This window comes from Peromyscus leucopus, chromosome 6 (genome assembly GCF_004664715.2).
Source record: "Peromyscus leucopus breed LL Stock chromosome 6, UCI_PerLeu_2.1, whole genome shotgun sequence".
NCBI lineage: Eukaryota > Metazoa > Chordata > Mammalia > Rodentia > Cricetidae > Peromyscus > Peromyscus leucopus.
In genome coordinates, this window is record NC_051068.1 from 44,904,899 (window position 1) to 44,924,082 (window position 19,184).

Below are 19,184 nucleotides of genomic sequence, written 5' to 3' on the forward strand. Positions count from 1 at the left end.
TTGTTATAGATTTTGTGCCTTAAAGCAATCCAAATTGAGCTAGTCATGGTAGCACAAGCCTTTAATTCCAGCACCCAGGAGACAGAGGTAAGCAGATCTTTGTGAGTCTGTGGCCAGCCTAGTCCACACTGAGAGTCCTAGGCTAGCCAGGACTACATTGTAACACCCTGTATAAAAACAAAACAAACAAAAACAGCAACCAATCCAAATCAGTTATATTACAATTCTGTGGTTTAAAAGCCTGGCACAGATTTCACTTTACTAAAATCTGGAGTAAGGTGGGCCTGCATTCTTCCTAGATCTCTAGAGGAATGTCTTGCCTTACGTTTTCCATCTTCAAGACTACCTGTATTCCTTCCCCACTGCAGCTTCAAAGCCAGTGAGATCTAGTTCCTATGTCTTCAGCATTCTGTGACCTTCCTCTTTGGCCTTCCTCATTCTGCTCTCAAGGACCCTAGTAATCGCGACAGGCCTACTCAAATAATCCAGAACACTATCCCATTTTAAGGTCAACTTATTCACAAATTTTCTCCTACCACAGCCTCAACTTTTGTCTTACCAGGTCGTCCAACCTATCTCCAGATTACAGGAATTCGGAAGTGGATGTCTTGGCAGGGCATTTTGTTTCACTGTTCCTTATAAACCATCAGAGGACCTGCTTCTCTATTTCCAAAGCTTCCCACCTAACTTCTTCCATCTGAAAAGTGACTACCGAGAAAGACCAAGTTTATAATAGACATTGCACAAGCCTTAGAAGGAACACAGCTGCTGACAAGTGAGAATTTCAGTAAATATATTGTACATGAGACAGATAATTATATTTTAAGCGAATAATGCCAGCAGACATAATGCAAACCAATGCTGCACAAGTACTGAAAATGTGGATAGATTGATAGACCTTTTAAAAATAATTTTTAAGGGCAGTTTATTTTCTTCCTCCTTTCCACTGAAGCATACAAAATGTATTCAATAAATACGCAGCAGAAGGACAATCAATCTAATATCAAAGTGACTACAGAGTTAATGCCAGGGCTTGATTTGTGTGCTGGCATTCCAGAATATAGAAGACTGAAGGTCAGAGGCTCTGGAGAAACTTGAGTTACTAGGTACAAAGAAAGAACCACTCGTACTATACAAAAGGGGAAGATCTGAAATGATAATTACTCAAAAATCCAAAAATGAGATTGACAAGATTTGAAGTAAGCTTTATTCCAAACTTCAGAGCATACAACATCATACACACAATCAATATTCATAATAAGGGTTTGGAATAAATGGACATACTATGTTCCCCCAAATTTCTCAATCTACTTCTAGTTACAGACAGATTAATTACAAATCTTTTATGTAACAATACAGAAAGGGTAAATAACCAAAGCATAGTAGAGATGGGAAATTGTTGAAACCCACTGTATACCAAGTCTGTAATACAACTCACTTTACTGGACCATCACAACAATCTGAAAGATGTGTCTTATAGAATACTAACAGGACATAGGTTCTAGGAGGAAAAATTACTTAAAAATTCACAGCTAAAATTTATAGCTGTGATTTGAACTCAGAAATACTTGCCTCTAAAGATTAGCCATGTACTATGACAACATACTAATTCCCAAAAAGAGATGTATTAAAAACTGCTTTAAAGTCAAGGGGTGGTGGCACACACCTTTAATCCCAGCACTCATGGAGGCAGAGGCAGGCAGATCTCTGTGAGTTTGAGGCTGGCCTGGTCTTCAGAGGGACTTCCAGGACAGTTACACAAAGAAACCCTGTCTCAAAAAAAAAAAAAAGCACTTCGAGCACTATATATAATTATATTAAACAAAGGGTGATGTTAATAGTATAATTCAGTTTTGTCACTAAAAAGAGGTCCTTCTCAATTTAGTGTATAATAAGGACTCAATTATTCATTTTACAAATCTTTACAGTAGTAAATAAATGCTCCTTGCTTAGTATTTTATGTTTTCAAACTTCTTTTAAAGATTCTTATTCAACAGGCTTTGCATCTTTGGGGCATTTAACTGCTAATGCTCTACAAATCTGGGCAGCCAAGGAAAACGCAGATGGTCCCATGGAACACAAACCACAGCAACATATGGTATACATTTACTTCTAACAAAGTGTGCTTCTTAACCTCTGGGTGTCCCTCCACCATTCCTTTATAAGGCTACTCATTCCTAAGGAAGGTTCAGTCTGCAAAAATGGGGCAGCAAGCCCCACATGTGCTGTGTGGCCATTCAGATGTACAGAATGTGTTTGAATATCTGTAAGCAAGTGCATTTAGCATGTGCTTCCTGGCAATACCTTATGCATCAATGAGCTGTCTCTCCAGATGGGAAGCCCCTTGAGGGCAAGTGCCACACCTGATATCTTATTTTATTAGTTGCACAAGGCAGAATAATAACATTATCTGTAGTATGTATAACAATGTACACTTTATAAATTGCTCATGTATGAACTCTCCTACCTACATTGTGATATGATGTCACATGTTCCAGGCAACATTCGTGGAGGCTAAGCAATTAGCTAAAAAAAAAAAATCACAAAGCTAGTACAACATAACAATCTTCCTCTGGCCATAAGAGGAGATTCTTCCCTGCTCATTGTGTACTACCCTATTTGCTTCTAAGGTTTTCAGTGCAAAGTTCAATGCTCTTTTGCCTCTTTACAAAAATAACTATTCTTAAGTTCTTAATATACATATTGTAAGGATCTGTTCTAAGGATTTTATACACATTAACTTGTTTAATCCTCCTGATTACTTCATGAGACAGATGCTGTTTGTAAATGGGGAGTCTCTCCAAAGGAAACTAAGGAATGGAAAGAGAAACTCACCCAGAATCTCAGGGTTGGTCAATAGTAGGCTTGATTCCTGGAAGGGAGGTTCCTGGGTATATATTAATCACAAACTATTCTGCTTGAGTGAGAGCGATGGAAGATCCTTGCACGTGAGCAATGTGTGCAAACAGAAAAAGAAAGAAGAGGAAATAGTGCTTACTCCTTTTTGTGATTTATTTGATTATATTTTAAATCCTTTCCTCATGTCAATAGAACTCCATGTAAGTACTATACTAAATTTTCATGTACTGAAGGCATATGTGGAGGTTACCTTGACTGACACATAAAATACCCCAAACAAAATGCTTGAAGAATCGACTTTTTTTTTTCATTTTGTTTCATGAATTAGGGACAAGATCAGATTGCCTAGGCATGAAATGCTATATGATCATATCTGTAAGTCTAAAGGATTTGCATATTTCTTACATAAAAACATCCCATCTGATATATTTGAGTGTTCGCTCTATACCTGTACACCTGAGCTTAAAAATTATCTAATCCTCTTGTTCCTTCCATTTTTGACTACTTTTTCTTCAGGCACAGGGCAAGCACTTACTTTCAATATAATGTTTAACACATTTTATATTTGTATGCTTTTATTTCAATTGTCTTAAAAACATGCTAGCAAACATCCAAACATATTGTAAAGACTTAAAATTCAAAGTGTGTATACATATATCAACAGGAGTCATGAATTATGTATATTTCAAGCCTATATAAATTAGATTTTGAAAAACAAGCATCACAGTAGTCAGGCAGGTCATAATAAGACATTCCATGTGAAATGTAAAAAGTACCTTGAATAAATTATCCATAAGTTAACACTCTCATTAGAATGACATATTTATTATTTCTGGGTTTCAGATGTTGCTTTAATACATTCTGACTAACTGTTCTAATGTCACATTAAGAAACCATTTTAGGCCTTTCTCCCCACGTTAGAATTTGCAGGCTTTATTTATGTTTGAACTAAAATAATATAATGTTTAAAACAATCATCCACTTCCCTGTGTAGAAGAACATCATTTTCTTCGGCCCAGAAACATTTAATTAAACCAGGATATGACTTTAGTAATTAGTTTTGCACAGAATGACTCTAAAATTAATAGCCAATTGTAGGACTTTAAAAACTGGGAGACTGACAATCAGAAGCGTCTTAAATGCTTTGTTTATGTGAAGAAAAGGAGTGATCCTTTAATTCCCTGACACACTTTAGGCTGAATTCACAGACTTTCTGTACTGCTGTTTAACAGAGTCAAGTGCTTGAGGTTATGTAAAATAAACAATCTTGAGATCTTATTGCAAATGTTTGCAATTTATGATGTAAACTGATTTGTGAAGAAAAAACAGGATCCCATGTTGCTGAAGCCAAAAAGGCATTTTTTTTCAGAAATCAAAATAGTTCCGAAATTTGAGCATTACATTATACTAAAGTATTACCATCTGAGGATCTAAAAGAGTTACAATTCTGGAGGGAGAGGTCAAAATAGATGTGTATCAGTTCAATTCTAAGCATTTTTTTTAAAAAGTGGGACTCCTGGACCACAGAGTCCTTAACAGTAATCATGTCTTGAGTAAGCCCCTTTGACTCAGCCCGCTGCCGACCCCCCTCCCCATCATCGCCCCAACATAGATTTTCTAACTATGGAAAAGTTCGCATTCCACGAAAGATTAAGGTTAGGGGAGTCCTTTAATGATAACTGGTTACAATTATTGCGTTTTGGCCAAAATAACATTAATAACGGTCCATGTTTAAAATGAAGACATTACATTCTCAAACCCCCTTCTGGGGATGGTTCTGAAAACTCGAGGTTTGGACTTGGCTCACTCAGTTGTCTGCCCAACAGTTTGGGCTGCAAAGATCTGGAAAATTGGCCCAGAGAACCTGTGTAGGAGCCTGGATCAAAGGCTCTGACCCCATACAGCTAGGGTGATTGGGCTGTATCCTCCTGAGCCTCAAGGGAGAGGAAGTGGACCCTTGGTGTCTCTGACCTGAGCAGCAAACTTTGGCCTTTCTTACCAGACCTAGCTTTCCTCTCCCTTCCTGGACCTCAGCATTCAGGGTAGGTGCAACATGCGCACGGATGGTACCCAGTGCCCAGCTGGCAGGGATATGCCACAGCCCTTGACCTGGAACTTAGCCTAGGATGCCCTGAAGAGCTACACTGGGCACAGGGTCCAACGAGGCTCCCATAACCCCCGTTTGCCTTGTTGACCTCCATGTTCCCTTGGGGGTCATGAGAGTGGTGGATACCGCCTTTGACCCCAGGTTAGGATTGTCACTTGGAGCCTGAGGGTTCGGAACCAGGCCAGGCTGGAGCCCCTGGACCTCTCTGAGGTCGCCAAGAGAGGACGACGCTGTGGCCAACTGCGCGACCTTCACTAACTAGGAGAACTGTAGAGCTGAGTAGGGAGTACAAGGCCAGCTCCTGCTCAGCATCCTCTGGTAGCTGAGGAACAGACCAACCTCTCTCGCCACATCTAGTCTGTGGATCAGCTTCAAAGGAGAGCTGAGTCCCGGAGGAAAGCAGAGCATCATGCGGGCTCCGTAGGGGGTCACTGCTATCTGCCAACTCGTGACACTGGGGGATGCTAGGACATCTGCGACCTCCGCAGAGGGCTCCTCTCCAAGGGGCAGGGCGGGTACAAGAATGGGCATTCCCGACTCAGGCCTGGCTGGGTCTGGGTCTCCAGGTCTTTCTTCATCCTGAGCGCGCGCGCGCGCACGCGCGCGCGCGCACACACACACACACACACACACACACACACACACACACACACACACACACACACACACACACAGAGTCAGGGCAGGAGCCTATCTTCAAGCTCACGGCGAGTTTGGAAGAGGGCGACTGATGCCAAACAGGACTGGAGGCGGGAGTGGGGGTGTTGCTTTGTTCCCCGTGCTTCTCGGACTCGCTCCTGCTCTGCGTCTACTTCCAACCCAGCAGCTCCAGGAAGTTAGGCGACCTGGGATCGATGCTGATAATGCCATATATAACAAACCCAGGGCAGTTGTGTGACCCCTCTTCTTTCTCCCAAAATGACCCAAACAAACTTTAAAGGTAAAAGTATAGCAAAGAGAAGAAGGAGAAACGTCTTGGGCAGGGGATTCCATTTTTGTTGTTTTCCTAATCTGTTTTTTTGTTGATTTAGCATAAGCTGATATCCACAGAAGGTATTTGATGTGAGGTGAAAGGAATTGCGCTCAGTGCTAAGGGTCCACAGGGCCACCCTTCTCAGGGTCCCCTGGTTACGTCACTTAAGAGCAAAAGGAAGCGCTTTTTAACCTATGTGGGGGGGGGCATACGAATACGAGTATATCATCAAAAAGGAAGAAGGAAGAGTATCCCGGATATTTTAATGGTAACAAGAACAAAGATGACGCGAACCCCATCAAATGAAACAATACTATTTTCATTCAGTTGATCGCAAAGTGTCTTCGGTTAATAACTTGGCACTTATTTAAATGGTTTAACAGAAGTGGAGCCGAAACATTTTGTACTGACAACACGTCATAACAGCATCTTTTGTTTAAAATAACTTAATACACTAGAAAAAATATGGCAAATATAAATAATTTTGTTTTCATGGAGAACAAATAGTTACAAAGCTCAAACGCATACCGAAGTTCAGTAAGAAGAGCTTTTCCTCTTTCATGTAAATTAAAAGGGGGGGAAAGCCCTAAGCAGGCTTGCCAGAGAATTTTGGACTACAGGTTGCTTAGTCCAAGGTGTCCCTGTTTAAATAGCTACATGAATTGAAACAAATAAAAAGATTACTTGAATGAATACACCTTTGTGAGATAAAATGCAAATGTTGAAAGTCAACCATTAGTTCACACATTATAGCCAAAATAAACTTTGTTCGTGTTTATCAACATATTATACACAAACCTAGTGTCTGTACCTAGCTGGGCGTCGTTTAAGGTGAATTTGACGGGATAGAGAGGGGGGAAATAAAGCATTATCCTCAAACAGGACTTCAAGAAACCAGCAAGGGGAATTCACGAAAAGGGAGGGAACAGATGAAGCGTCTATCTCGCTCGATGCACGGCTGTATACCTTCATGGCTTCCTTTGCTCTTTTTCCTTTCCCCGTATTTTTCTAACGGCCTCTATCTTCTTGGAAGACTCAAGAGTGTATTTTACTCCCTTCCGACATTTTTTCCTTTGCCCCTTGGGATCAAAGGCCGGACAATTTATATATGGATTCACATCCAGACGCTTTTCATACTGTGAATGAAAGTGTAGTGAGTGCACATGAGTGTGGGGAGGGGAGGGGACACCATCAATGGAATACAAGTAACATGCAAACCAGAATTTACTGTCAGCAGTCTGGACAGTTCTGCCGTAATAATTTTTCAGAGGAATCATTGTCTGTGGTATCACTTTTTTTTTTGTATTAACGTTCCTTTTTTTTTCCTCCTCGTTTTCACAAGGTCTTCCCACTTCTTGCTCTTCCATACATGGTGTTTTTAAACTGAAAGCATCTGATTCAACGTAAAAGGAGGCCCGCCTCTCTTGTCAAATGTCTCGTATTAAAGTGAACTTCGCAGAAAAAGGTCAGCTTCAAAACCTGTGAACTTCCCAGCTGCGCATTTTTTTTTCATCTTAATTTTTTTTTTAAATAAGTATACCTCTTCCTTCTGTTTTGCTTCCTTGGCCCATTTAAAAAAAAAAAAACATACATTTTAGTTGGTAAACCTCTCCCCCTTTTCTCTCAAGATTCATCCAGGTTATTTTTTCCCGTATTTTTATGTACAAAATAATTTTTAGACTTGTTTTGCTTCGTCGTTCTAATTCCAGCCAAATAGTAATAAGAAACAAGCTCCCTCTTTCCTTTTCTTTCTAGTTTGTTCTCTATTTGCTTTTGCTTATTTGTTGGTAGCAAGATTTTTATTTCTATGTAGGAGTCCATCGCCGCTGTCTTGCCGCTATCCACTTCTCACTATTCCCACACTCCTTTGTCCAGTCTCCATCCAGACTTGGCCAAACCCGCTCCTACAAAGCCGAATTTTAGTCCCGAGGGCGGATGGGCTGGAGTCCCGAGGGCCGATGGGCTGGAGCCCGTGGGCTGGTGGCCCTCGTGGGATCCCGGGTCCAGCGCAGAGTCCGGCCCTGGGAATCCAGGGTGCAGAAAGAAACGGGAGGCAGTCAGCGGGGAAGGGGCGGGCCTAGGCGGTCCGAAGCGGGTGCGGGAGAAGCAGCCGGTCGCGGAGGGCGTGCAGGGTCGCGCCGCTCGGGAGGCTCCACCGACCGTGGCGCTGGCGCCGGCGTCACAGACCCAGGGCGGCCGCGTGCTTTTTAGCTTTCAGTCTGAGATCTGCGATGCTGGAGTTCTTGCTGGTGGTCTTGGCGGCGGCGGCGGCAGCCACCACCGAGGCGGCGGAGGCCGAGTCCGCGGCCAGCGTGGCCAGCGGCAGTCCGAAGGGCGGTGCCGGGAACATCATGTAAGGCGCGTGCGCGGCCAGGTGCGGATGCAGGTGGTGGTGCGCGTGCGCCACGGCGCTGTCCAGCTGCAGCTGCGCCTGAACCTGAAAGGACAAGGGCGTCACGTTGCAATGACTATCCTAGGGTGACAACAGAATAGAAACAGAACATTAACGGCGTCCAGCTTGGCTATGGGAGAATTGGGGTGCGCGACAGGGAAGCTACAATTTGCTAAACATCTGTTTGGAGAAGGACATTATAGGTTTTTTGCTAAATCTGGGGCATCACATTAATACTCTAGTGCCCCATCCCTACCCCCAGATCATTATGAGCATGTTTGCTAGATTTCCTCATCTCTGTCTGCAGGAATGTTATGGCCCCTTCGGGAACTGAGTGGGTGAATGGACCTTGATATAGTCCCCATGCATCACCCACCTCAACATAGTAATATCTTGGAAAGGCTGGCTTTAAGGACTGTTACCCTTCTCTCCTGTCTCTGTCACAGACACCTTGGACACACCACTAAAATAAAATACTTAACTTTTTCTTGTCACTTAGGGAAGCTATTGCATCTGCGGGTCTTAACTTTTCCTGCCATAAGAATTACCTGAGGATCTTGTTTCAATGCCGACCCTAAGTCAGCAGTTCTAGTCTGGGACTTAGTCTAAGTTCCTAAATACCAGCTGATTCTGCTGGCCTGAATCTCTACCTTCTTGGTAGGGCCAGTTTCCTAGTAAGTTCTGCCCCTCTCTCTCCAACTATCCTCATTTCAAACGCCTTCCCATCAGGATCCAAGTGTCTTGTTGCGAGGTGGGGAAACTCAGGTCTCTCTAACTCTAATTCTCAGGTGAGTGTCACCTGGAGTCTCCCCAGTCGAGGATACTGGTGACTGGGGGCTCCTCTATGATATTACAGCCTTGGTGAGGAGGGATGCCTGCTGAAGATGGGCAAGGTCAGACAGTGGCTAGGAAAGGATTTTGCCCTCGGGCTTAGAGAGCGGAGAGTTCAGAACACTGGGATTTCCCAGGATTAAATCATTGCTGCGGGCTCTCCTTTTAAAAAGTTGTTCTAAAGGGTCTTTTTTTTTCTTCTAATAGCTCAGAAAGGGATAGCTGAGGTAGGGCAGCCAGCCCTGGGAAGACCAAGTCTTCCCTCTCTATCAGAGAGGAAGCCTTTTTGTGTGTGTAAGGACAGCCTTTTGAAAATAAGTCTAAGTTGGGAATAGCTGCATTTATTTTTCTTCAGCCAGAGACATTTAATGTGACTGGGGGTAGAAAATACCTAGAAAGAATATTTAGAGGATTGCTTTTGAAACACCTTTGGAGCGGCCTCCGTATTTGATTTGACAAAATCCTAATCAAAGGCTGTTCCTTCCTCTCCCCAAGTGCAATCTTAAATGCATTTTTTAAAGGACAGGCTACTGCCTTCAGGCTCCTTCGGGGGCTCCTATGAAAGCAGAGAGGACTGGGGATTCGAGACCATGTCACTGTATAGGTTTTTAAAGGAGAGTGGGGCCACTATATAGTCTTGAAATCGCTTCTGCAACTGAATGGATGGTGAGGCTCAGAGACAGGGTCTGTTCAACAGTCCAAGCAAACATCCAGGCCTTTTTGCATTTACTAACAGCTTGAAGCTAGGTTGTACTTGCCTGCTGGAATGGCATCCTTAAAGCACCTACGTTGACATAGGGTGCAACTCTACAAGCTTCAAACTGGCTAGCGGCCCCTATAAGGACACCTATAAAAAAAAAGGGGGGGGGGTTAACACAAGATGTGAGGCAAACATTTCTTGTCAAATTTCCAAGGTGCCAAGTGGTAGCAAGATAGAACTGATTCTAATAGAACTGGACTGTCAGTTTTTCTAAATTGCTGCTATAATTAAAATAAGTTCACTGTCCAGAAATTTTTCTTAAATCAAGTACTATCATCATCCTTAAGTTTTTTGTCTTTGTTAGAGCAATATCCCTCCACTCCCAACTTTTACTTAATAATAAAATGAATTATAAGACATACCTTTATGAAGTTGATTCTCCTGTTTTCTACACTTAGCTCTTCGATTTTGAAACCAAACCTACAAATTGAGAAAGAGAGGGGGAAAAAACACATAAAACTTGATGATTCAAAACATCTTAACATCTTAAATTATAGTAGTGCAATGGAAAAAAAAAAGTAGTGTTTAGGCCACTCTTGGGATATGAAAAGCAAGTGTTAAATTATACAAAACAGCCTCAATTTCCAAAATGAGAAATGTAAATCAAGTACAAAATAGAAAGATTTCCTAGACTCTTTGTAAGATAAATTGTTCCTTGATAAATTACTATTAGTTCCGGTTTCATCTTTCCACATTACAGAGTCCCAGGGGCCTAAAACACTCCCTGGTACCTGACACAACGTGATAATGGGTTTAAATGTTTACCCAGTTAAGACCCAAGAAGAATGGACTCAGTAATAGCCTGTAATATTAATTAGCTTCATCTTGAAGAAAAACCAAACAGTAAAGCAAATAATGACTCTTATTTTGGTGGGGAGAGGGATATGGGGGGCGGGTAATTAGTGTCATAAAAGCCTTACTACAAAGAAGTTTAGAATTTCTCTGTCCCTCTGTGCAGCAGAGTGTAACACAGTGGCAGAATAATTGTGCCATTATCATGATAATCTAATTTGCTTCTATAGAAAAAGCCACTGCCTGCAGTTAGGACAGTAGGAAAGATTCCAGAAAATAGCTCCTGTAACTTAAATGAAAGTATGAGTGAAAAAAAGAGCAGCAGTAAACTTCATTTTTAAAAAAAAAAGAGTGTCCCACAAAAAGGAGAGGTGGGGTACGAATCGAGTAATCCTCAGATACTGGATATGATGTTCTTAAATAACTTGCCAACTTTTCAAGTCGGTGTGACATATTTTTTAAAATTCAAATAAGGCTTGCTTTTTAATACTCCAGTTCCAATAATAATACAGCATATTGATTGATTCACAAATTAACGTTTTAAAAAAAACATGAAAGGAAAATATTGCTTCAGAGCCCTTTCTGTTAAGTTTTTGAAATCAAGTGCCACAGTCAATGTAAATCTTCAAAAATTCTCCTGATATTGAGTATAATAGAAGGGTGGATTTCATGCCAGGGTGGCATCCTTTGTGTGACTCACATGGCCTGGGGCTTCTTGACTCTTTTTTTTCCCCTAGAAGGGTTGGAATGGAGATACTATTACTCATGGCTGCAATAATTATCAGGGTTTTAAGGGGTTGCGGAGTCTCTAGAGAGCTCAGCGCAGGCTGCAAAGCAGAACAGGCTTAAAAAGGGAGGCTCTGCGATTGACGTCGTGATGACCAAGGAGGCCTATTATTATTTTTTTCTCTGTTCACGTTACTGCTCTGTTTTTTCCCCCTGATCCTATTACAAGATGCGGGGAAGCCCCTTAAGAATTGTGCATAGTTCCTTACAGATGGTGGTCTCTCCGCCCAGAGACCCAGGGAGTATCTGTTACAGCGATACTTTGTAACAGCTGCAGATGTTCTAGGCTAAAACTGCTCCATGTGTTCAAACAAATAATGACCATCATTTTCTCCCAATTTTATTATTTGAGCGGAAATACAATCTGAAACGTTTAAATTTGTTCCCCATAAAGCTGGAAGGATATGTATGTGTGTTTATAATTCCCCCTTTAGATTAGCCTTAACCCTACTTTTTGGTTTTACATTCACCTAAACAACCAATAATGAAAAAAGCTGCAGTACATGTGACATGGCACTTTCTGAAGGTTAGTTAGGCTTTGCAAACATCAATAATAAGATGTGTACATTGTTTTAAAATGGAGTTTTCGTGGGTTCAGGTCCTTTGCTTTGGCTAAGTGAAGGAACAAAGGGTGCCCAAATACATCCTGTGTCCTCTGTTTCACACTCGGTTCAAGATCGACCCGCTAACAGACACTGTAAATTTTTGCACTTAACAGATGCTAATTTTCTTTATAGTCCGCACATCTATAAACCTAATTGGTATATCCGTTTGACAAACCCACGACCCTCAACGAAACCCAACTCCAGAAAAGCAAAATACTCGTTGTAACTTTTAAGGCTTCAGAGATAAAACGTTTTCTGTGGGATTTTTTTTTTTTTTAAGGCTTATAAAAGTAGGCCCATTAGGATTAAACCACATTAAAGACAGCACGAGGCAAGGGGGGTGTGGTTAATAGAAACTCTGGGAGCAAGCCCAGTGCAGCTTTCTTCTTCAGCGAACATATGTTGGCTTAGGGGTGAAAGGGGCTACGGGATCAAAATCCATTTTAGAAAATAAGACATCTAGGGAAGATATCTCTCCCTTTCCCATCTCACACCAGACACCTGCAGCAGCAGCCTCCTTGTGTCTCCCTAAGCTGCCTGCAAACATAGGTACCAGACTCCAACTCTCAGGGCCCAGCCTCCACCTCCTCGCAGTGGGGTACCTGTACTCGGGCCTCAGATAGCCCCAGTCGCTGGCTCAGTTCCTCGCGCATGAAAGCGTCAGGATAGTGGGTCTCATCGAAAAGCCTCTCCAGCTCGTTGAGTTGTTCCAGGGTAAAATTGGTTCGACTTCGCCGCTGCTTGATTTTGGTCTGGCCTTCGTCCTCCATCCCTTTAGCATCCTCTTTGCGATCCTTCAATTCGGGGGACACTGGAGAGGGCACCACGGAAGGACCACACGTGCGTCGGGACACGCACCATCACACACACACACACACACACACACACACACACACACACACACACACACACGGACAAAAAAAAAACAGCAAGACAAGCCCATTACCAGATTTGTCCAAAGGAAGGCTAGAGACTCCTAACCCCTGGGGAGGGGGGAATCCCCACGAAGATCCGGCGAGAGGATAGGGGTCCCTGAGACCCGCAAAGTCTCCTCTGTACGGCTGCCTGGGGATATCAGGTAGGCATGCAGCCACCCAACTCAACTGAGGTCTCAGCTCACTCTCTCACTACCTGCGCCCTTCCCTTGTTCTGCCAACACCAAACGCATTCCTGACCCTCTGGCACTCGCTGCCCCACGCACTCACGGAAATCAAAAGCGCCGCGCCGGCCTCTCGCAGAGCGCGGTCTCGGTTAAAGGGCGCGGCAAGGCCACGCGATGGCCCCGCACGCCAGCCATCCCAGCGGGCAGTTCTGCTGTCCCGCCAGCCTCTGCTGCCTCTGGCCCTTTGCCTCCCGCAAACTTGCTGGTCTAATTTAGGAACAACTGGGCTCGCTGAAGGTCGCAGCGGGAAAAGGAGACACTGGTACTGCGAGGTGCAGAAAGCCCCGTCCCCAAGCGCCCAAGGGCTCGGACCAGCCCCCTACGGATGGTTCCATCGGCAGCTAGACAGCCCCGGTACTCCCTGCCGGGTCGAACTGGCACAGGCAACCACGCCATGTTGGCGGCCTGGACGACTGGCCGCCCACGCTGGGCCAGAAGGGTAGAGGCGGCAAACCAGACAGACTCTGGTGGTCAGCAAAACCCACCGCAGCATCTCTGCTCTCTCCTTCTCCCTCCCGGTGGAAACCAAGGCTGGACCCTAAAGGCTTAAACCCACTGAGATCAACAGGTTCAAGAACATTCCTCGGTTTCTATTGGCTGTTAAAAACCTTTTCATGCACCCAGCAGCTCGGATGTTTAATAAAATATGCATTTTTTGCACACATCCGTTGCTACTTTGCCTTCTTTCCTTCCACGTAAAAGACCGGAGCTCTGCCAGTTTGAGCAAACAGAGCCATAGAAGGGATGATATACAATTATGCCAAAGGGCAATGATGAGGAGTGCCAAAGTCAGGCCCATATCAATATAAGGTCCGCCTAACCTTCATCCTCTGTGCCTGATTTGGAGATGGGTGTCCAGTGTCAAAGCTAAGTTTAGATAGTAGAGGCTGTTTGCGATTCCTCCCAACCCAGGATCCAGATCAACATGGAAAAAGGAAAATCCTGTCTGGAAAGAGCCAAGCTACAAAGAAATTAACGCTTGCTTGCTCTGAGCAGCTTGGAAGTCAACAACCCCAGGAACTGGCTCATGAAGGCTTTCAGAGCTTGCGGTTGGTGGACTATCTAACCCGAGTCCCTGAGCTGTGAACCCTGAGGGGTTACTCTGGGGCCTTTTATAGTTACCCTGTCACTTTCTAAATTAAGGAGGACATGGTCCCGGATCTGGGAGAAGATGAACCGTCACATCTCGCCCCAGCCTGGCATTCTACACCGTAATCTTATTTGTTGCCTATATTTCTGCTGCCCAATTTGTGAACGTTTGTCCTTCCTCCAGGAAGGAAGTAGATAAGGTCACAGCAAACATTAGGGGGTCAATTCAATAGGAAAATACTCTCGCTAACATCGTAGTAAAATTTAAACAGAAACACATATTCTTCAGAGGGGGAGAGGAAAGCTTTTGTCTGTTGTCACCCACTGAGCAGATACCCCTCAAAGTTTAGGGGCTTCAAAGGGAAACAAGTCCAAATTTCAAGTTGATTAATAGACTTAATATAATGTCTCTTTCGCCCCCGACTTTCCACTTAATGGCCTAAACAGGAACAGACCGTGTTATAAACAAGTTAATTGCTTGCTTAAATTTGTGATTCTACGCATGCCACATATTTTCTTAATTGGAAAAATATGGCAGCACACCAGTTACCGCAGTACCGAGTGCTAAATTAATTTTTAACTTCGAATTGATAGACGCTTTACCGTGTAGATAAAGCCGTTTTCTAACTCCGCTGGCTCCAAAAGACACCCTCACCAACACACACACACACACACACACACACACACACACACACACACCACACACACACACACAGCTAAAGTATTGCAAGATTCTAGGCAGTAAAGAAATTGTGTATGTAAAGCGCACCCCCACCCCCACTCCACGTACACCCCACAGTCTCCTCAATGCCTCCACTGAGACAAAACCAGCTTGGTCCGGACCTCTGGCTGCCTTCTACCTTAATGGCTCAACGAAAATGTGAAGTTTGGTCCCCCAAATCCAGAGATTTAGGGCTTTGCGGAGTTACAGTGGTTTTGTTGGCGGCTCTAAAGAAGGGGCAACCTAGTGTGGTTCTTCCCTTTCTCTTTTTTTCCCTTCTCTCCTCTAGGCCTAGGAAAGGGGTTCTGGCAAACTCGGGACTACACGCTCCTCACAACTGGCCTCCTGGTGAGCTCCTGCCGCACCCCCTCTTGCAGCGGGCCACGCAAACTTCCTTGTCCCGCACCGCGGCCCCATCCTCCAGCTCGCGAAAAACGCATTTCGGTGCAACCGGAGCAACTGAGAAAGATGCGCGCAACCCCACGTCCTCCCCCACGCGAGGACCCCACCCACGACTGAGCAGTCTGGCCTCCTACCCCTCCACTATTCCTGTAGCTTGCAAAGCGGTGGTCCAGGGCCCTCTGAGCTGCCGCCCTCCGCCCGCTTGGGCCCCGGGTTCTCTCTCGCCCAGCAGGACAGGGGAAGGCGGGAAGGGGAACCGCGGTCGGGGACAGGCCGTTACCCTCCGTCAGCCGCGGGCTGCCGGGCTCCCTGCTCCGCTCCGCGGCGCCCATGTCCAGCTCCCGGACGGGAGAGCGCCCTCCTCCAGCTCCTCCGCCTGCTCCTCCTCCTCCAGCACCTCCTCCGCCTCCTCCGCCTCCGCCTCCGCCTCCTCCCGCGCCGCCGCCTCCGCCGGCCGCCCGGACTGCCGGGCTGCTGCGGTCGTCGCGGCCCGGCTCGAGGCAGCCGGGTTCCTTGGCCCCACGCAGCGGCCCGCTCTCCAGCACCTCCCGGTACGTGATGGCCTCCTTCTTCTCCTTCACTTTCTGGTCAAAAGACTTGGAGACGAACGCCGTAAGTTCTTCCATCGCGGCCGCTGCCGGTCAGCCTCGCGCTCAAGCTCTCCCTGCCGAGCCCCGCTCTTTTTTTCCTCCTTCTTTTTTTACTGCTCCAGCCCCCCCAATAATAACACATCAATGGGGCAGGGGGTGGGGGAGGAGAGGGAGGAGGAGGAAGAAGAAGAAAAAGAGGAGAAGAAAGAAGAGGAGAAGTAGAAGGAGAAAAAGAAGTAAGAGGAGGAGGAGAAGGAGTAGGAGGAGAGAGGGGGGAGAGGGGGGACAGGGGGGAGGAGGGAAGGGGCGGGGGCCGCCAGAGGGAAATGGGAACTGATGCTTCCCTGCCGGAGCGCGCGTGTTCAATGTTAAGATCTTTGACAATTCTTCCTGCGGAGAGTTCAGATCTGATAGCGACGCAGCTCTTGAAGTCTCACTATTTATACTTCCTAAAGGCGGCCCCTTGTTCTGAGTAAATTACCTCCCCTCGCAACTCCGAGTGAACCCCTTCGCGGGTAGCAGGAGCGCCACTACCTGGGGTGGGGAGGAGAGGGAGTGAGGAAGAGAGAGAGAGAGAGAGAGAGAGAGAGAGAGAGAGAGAGAGAGAGAGAGAGAGAGAGAGAGAGAGAGAAGGGGAGAGAGAGGGAGGGCGAGAGAGAGCGAGAATGAGAATATATGAATATGAATGTGAATATGAATGTGAATATTGAGGATGGAGGATCCAGGCAGGAGTCCACCCGGTTGGAGTGGGAGGGCAAGCAGGGGACCAAAGGGGGCGGGGAGAGGAGGCAGGTCCTCGGCGGTCGGGTTTTCTGATAGCCTCGGCCGCCGATGCTCTTGGCCATTAATCCAGGATTGACAAGAATCCCTAATTAATTTAATTAAGCGTGGATTTTGCGTTGGTGTCACGACTTAGTAAAACACTGGGGATCTGGATAGACTTCTCGGAGGCGGGGCCAAGAGGAAACTGACAAGTGCACTGCCATCCGAGTCAGTGGGTATCTTCGGAGAGTACCCGACCCTACAGCCTCGCTCTGGGTGGGCACCCCAACTGCTGGACCCCACATTGATGACCCCTGGTCTCTGGCCCGGCATTGGGCGATCTGCGGTTAATAGGCCCAGCAACCACTCCAGCATTCCGGCCCCACACCCCTTCCTCCTTGAGGCCGCCGCAGCTGCACAACCCGGCATCCAGGCTTCACGTGCCTGCAGCGAGTGGGGCTTCTCTACCGCTCCTGGGACTCCTTCACCTCCTTTTAGGATCTTTCCGACCGGCAGCCAGCCTCACCAAGTGCCGGCCCCTGTAATTCACCCTACTACTCGCCCCTTGGAGTCAGAGCTGACTCTTGTGAAGACATTTCCCGCTGCAAGGGGTCGGTCGATTTAACTTGTTTCCTGAACAGTTGTTCCCCTGCCAGATCCGGTTTTAAGGTGTTTTCTTAGAGCCGGGTCAGGCGTACTTCCATTTCGTTTCCTCTCTGAGGGATCAGGATTCTTACTCTTTTTCCTTACAACTCCCTGCACCCTGTCCTCAATTATTTAGCATCCTGGGAAGCATTTCTTAATTTGAAAAACAAAGGACTATCTCTTTTTGAGTTCTGCGGAAAAAAATTACCAACATTATTTGTCGCTCTTCTAATTTTTATTCACCGTGGACTGTGGAGAAAGACTTGCTCTTCGGAGGGGAAAAAACAACTTTCGTTCTCTCTGATTTATAACTTAAAATTATATTTTTGGCTCATTTTATGAAAACTATTTGTTATATAGGGGAACACGTCTGTGTCCTGTAAGCCAGGGCTCGCTTAGCTATGCAAATACTTGCTTATGCGCACAAAAGAATATTTACATATGGAAAGTTACATTTACTTGAGTGTGTAAACAAACATACCTCTTTAAGTGCGGGTCTGGGGGCATTTTCAGTATGCTGAATATTAATGAGGTTTGTCTGATGTTAAAAGATAATGTTTTCGTCATCTTGGATCCAGTAAAATGAAAGCAATTACAGACCATTAATATGTATATCTTCTATTTATTTGGCTAGAACAACAAACTTAGCAAATAATTTGAGAAGTTCCATCAAAACAACCTGAAACATTTTTAAAGAGAGCACAATTGTAATGTGGCTGTAAGGGTTTTTCAAGTACATGTAATTTAAGACGTTATGTAACTCCTCAGACTACACTGCACATTTAAGGGAGATGAAAATAACGTTGATTAGAAATGTTGCTTTCCTTTTCTCTGACCTTACCTTTCCTTCTGAAAACATTTTCTTTTCTGCTTTTAGGACAAAAGCTTACCTTTACACTATTAACAGCAATAGCATTTAGGTATTAATGAGTCCACCAACACTTGCTTTTATTATTCTACAAAACTAAAAAACTTAATACTTTCTAAGTCATAGGAATTTAGGAACCATGTCATATTGAGCATTGGTCTACTATCTGTAACACTGTAATTCCGAAAAGAGAGTAGATTAATCCCAAAATTTTAGTCTTTTGTGAAACTGTGTAAAAAGATTATTTAGCAGTATGCTCAGTAATGGGGTCTGCTAAGTTGATACAGTGTTCCAGTAGCTCTCAAACTGAATCATGAAATATATATTCACAAACACCTCCCAAATAACGGCTGCTAAAAGCCTGATAAGGCATCAGGAGACCCTCTAAATACTTCTTTATCCTTTTAAGCACATGACTTCAACCCAAACTCACATGCCATCTTCCGAGCTAGAGGGAAAGATGACCACTTTCAAGGTAATCAGAGGAGGCTCAGACATTACTGTTGTGTAACTTGATCCAACAGATTTCCCTTTTATTTCATCTTCTTGACTCATTTTAACTTTAGGGATGGTAGATGAAGCTATGGAGCCCTACTTGTGTAAAAGATGTTTAATTTAAAATTTTATTAGTGTATAATTGTACAGATAGGTTTCATTCTGAATTTTTCATGTATTACATAATATGCCTCTTCTATTAGCCTCTTCTATCCTGCCCCCTTCCCTTTCCACATCCCTAATAGTTCCTCTTTTAGAGAGTTTCAGTTTTAAGAAGTTCAAAGTTTTGAAATCATATTAATAAACACTATGAAGTATGATGTTGTTTCACTAAACAGCAAATCT

At 44.7% G+C, this 19,184-nt stretch overlaps 1 protein-coding gene across 1 annotated transcript; it reads right to left on the reverse strand.

Annotated features, from left to right (window-relative positions):
* Window positions 1-6,185: 6,185 nt before the first annotated feature.
* Shox2 (short stature homeobox 2) lies at window positions 6,186-16,316 on the reverse strand. Its single transcript, XM_028888669.2, has 5 exons — window positions 15,760-16,316; window positions 12,708-12,916; window positions 10,285-10,342; window positions 9,921-10,009; window positions 6,186-8,412 (listed from the first exon to the last, which is right to left on the reverse strand). The coding sequence occupies exons 1-5, from the start codon at window positions 16,103-16,105 to the stop codon at window positions 8,119-8,121; spliced, it is 996 nt and encodes a 331-aa protein (XP_028744502.1). The 5' UTR covers window positions 16,106-16,316; the 3' UTR covers window positions 6,186-8,118.
* Window positions 16,317-19,184: the final 2,868 nt, after the last annotated feature.